General features: G+C 49.9%; 1 protein-coding gene across 1 annotated transcript in view; it reads left to right on the forward strand.

The window, feature by feature from the left end:
* Positions 1-3,118, forward strand: part of CUNH16orf62 (chromosome unknown C16orf62 homolog) — a 102,614-nt gene that overhangs the window by 28,461 nt on the left and 71,035 nt on the right. The window contains exons 12-14 of the mRNA XM_023521746.1: positions 30-78; positions 330-377; positions 1,697-1,790. Of these exons, the coding sequence (XP_023377514.1) occupies positions 30-78; positions 330-377; positions 1,697-1,790 (191 nt within the window). The remainder of the gene's footprint in view (positions 1-29; positions 79-329; positions 378-1,696; positions 1,791-3,118) is intronic.

The following is a 3,118-nucleotide window of genomic DNA, read 5'->3' on the forward strand; positions in this document are numbered from 1 at the left end:
CACGCAAACCGAGCCTTCGTGACCCGAAGTTCATCTGTTCCCCACAGTCTTTGATCAGCAATGCTCCAAACAAACAGTGTAAATTCCAGCGTGCAACCCTGAATCTGCACGTAACAGTTTCCAAATTTTATTTTAAATAAGTATAAAACCTTGAAAGCCAAATATAGAAGCCACAAGCCTCTCGCTCACTTACTCTCTGGGTTGTCGAGAGCCAGTGTGGCGCTCCCCCCCAAGCCCCTGCCTCCCCGATTCTGTTCACGAATAGCTCAGTTTCTCCCCGGGGAACCGGCCGTCTGGAAAATGTCTTTCTTAACGGAATGTTTTTGCAGTTACGTGGAAGCGTCCATCCTGAAGTGTAACAAGTTCCTCTCCAAAACGTAAGGCTCTTATTAAACGTCTAGAACTGTAGCAGTGCCAAAAAGTCAGTCTTCCTCCCTCTCCTCCCCTCACCCCTCCGACACACACACGCAAACACGCACGCACACACGCACACACACCAATGGCAAAGAAATAGTAGCTGTCATTCTTTGGGTACTTAGCGTGTACTAAGTACCTTTCATGCATTTTCTTGTTTAATCCAAATGAAAACTTAATAAGTTTTTAATAAACTTAATAAACTTAAGTAGAGATACCATTTTAATGCTCATTTTACTGAGGAGAAAACTCAGGCTGAGAGAGGTCGATGGAGTGGCTCATGGGAGACTAGCTCGGCTGTTCGCATCCTGGCTCTGCCATTATCAGCCACGTGGTCTTGAGCAAGTTATTTGGCATCCCTGACCCTCTGTCGTCTCCTCTGCAAATGAGTCCCGAGGAAGAGGCCTGTGAGGGTCCCTCGAGCTGCCACACCGCCCCGAGAGCAGCTCCTGGCCCGCAGTGCGCCTGCACTCAGCGCGTGTCGCTGCTGTTCCAAGATGGTGATGGTGACACGTCGGATGCAAGAGCCTTTGCTCCTGAGCCCCAGGCTGCTCCAGGTCACTGCAGTCGTTGCTTTGAGGGTGGGGAACCAGATCAGCATCGTGTGGGGTAGCGTCTAGATCATGAACTCCCCGCGGCCACGGCTCCCTCAGGGTGCCCCCTAGAGGACTAGTTTGGATTGAGAATCTAGCGTACCCGCTGTGTTTGAGCAGAATCTAGGGATGCTTTGGGCTGTTGGGATAACGTTGGAGCTGAGGAGAGTGTATTTTTGCCTCGCCAGTGGGGGAGGATACTGCCTGAGGTGGAGGGCGTCCCACGTCCTAGAGAAGCCAGTACAGCACCTTTCACGCTGATGGGGGATGCGGGTGCCAGCCGAGGTGGAGGTGCCGGGAGCTGGGCAGGCACAGGGCGAGGACAGTAAGTCACTGCCAAAGGACTATAGATAAAGTGAGAATACTGGGGAGATCAAGACGTGACCCGTGCACGGAAAGGAAATAGGGGACAGAGACGGCTAAATTAGTAAAAGAAACGTGATCTTAAGCAGGAAAAAAATGAAGATTAGACTCCATCATTGCGCAAATTTTGGTCAAGATGAAAGAAACCATTCAATGAACGAAGTTAACAAGAGAAACACTGTTACAGAGCGCTAGAAAACTCTGCAACTTTGACCTTGGTTTTTCCCCTCCTCTAAACTTAGGAAGTTCGGCTTTATCTTCAATTTAAAAACAAAAGCACAAGGTGCCCTCACGGGAATAACGCAGCCCTCTCTTGTCTCTTGCAGGGGGATTTCCGAGTGTCTGCCCCGCCTGACCTGCATGGTCCGAGGGATCGGAGATCCGCTGGTGGCCGTGTACGCAAGGGCCTACCTGTGCCGGGTAGGACGCGGCGCGTCCCCATGCTCGCGAACGTGGCAGGGTCCTGCCTCCTTAAGGGTTAAGCTGGCTTCTCTGCCAGCTCATGAGTCACCGAAGGCAGGCCTTTATTAGCTGCCAGTTTTAGAACTCGGCTCTTCCTCAGAAAGCAGAGCTGTAGGGTTTTCTCCTAAAATTAATTTTAAAGTAGAACCACTTCTAATTAGAGGACATTTAAGGTCATCTTCCTACAAATGAACTGGCTTTCAGAATTAATTTGTTTCTTCCTTCTTGCTGGAAAGAAGGCCCCCAAGGCCTTTCAGCTGATGCGTTGCTTTTCATTGACTTGAAAAGTGCTTTCTCTCCCTTTGTCTAGAATTTGATCTTTTTATTAGTTTTCCTGTCCTCGTGTTCGAGTTGGCGCAGAGTCGAGTTGGGGAGGGCCGGCTGGCCGGGGAGGTGCTTCCTGCGGTGACAGGAGGGTGCAGGCCCCTCACCCTGGCTGCTCTGGGGGGCGAGGTGCTCCGCTGGTACCTCACTTAGCCTTTTTCTCTAATGTACCAGGAAGCTTCCACCTAAAACTTTTTGTTTCCAATTATGAAAAATACAAGCTGCAGAGAGTTTACAATTATTTTTTTCAGCTCCTAATGGGTGCTTTGCCTCTGTCAGCATCCAGTGGGGGCCCTGCCCATCCCGTCCCATTAGCACCTGTCCAATGGGCAGTTGCCCCTGTTTCGTGGGGTCCCGATGAACCAGCCTTCCTTGAGGACAAAGCTGCACAGACTCCCCCATCCCCTGCTAGTGATTATTCATATTTCGAAATCAGGTGAGAACCAGTAGCTTTTGATCGACTGCTTTTACGTGACATGTAGCACGTGACAGAGGCTCTGTAGTCTTGACTGTCACAAGGAAATCAGTGATTGCCCCCAGAGTGAGTAGCAGACACCCTTATGAAGGACACTTTCATAGGTCTGCTTCTTGATCCTGAGAATGAAAAAAAAACCATCATTCCAGGGCACCCTGCCCCACCCCTCCCTTGTAACAGAGGCCAAAGTGTGTACGCCTTGCCATCTGCTTGAAACTTGGAGTATCAGATACATTTCCTCGAGTTTCAACTTTGGAATATATTGACGCTCGAGTACGTTTTCTGAGGCAGCATTGGCCGAGGGTCAGCTACACAAAACTCGGCTGGGTCCTGTGGGGGAGATGCCAGGTTGTGGCTTTTTGCATGTTTGCGAGCTGCTGCCTTTTCCCTACGGAGCATAGCAAATGCTTCACACACTCACCTTGACATCAGTTGAATAACAGTAATAAATATTTAGGATTACTTTGTGTCTTACGAAGATGCTTCT

Source organism: Pteropus vampyrus, unplaced genomic scaffold (genome assembly GCF_000151845.1).
Source record: "Pteropus vampyrus isolate Shadow unplaced genomic scaffold, Pvam_2.0 Scaffold314, whole genome shotgun sequence".
NCBI lineage: Eukaryota > Metazoa > Chordata > Mammalia > Chiroptera > Pteropodidae > Pteropus > Pteropus vampyrus.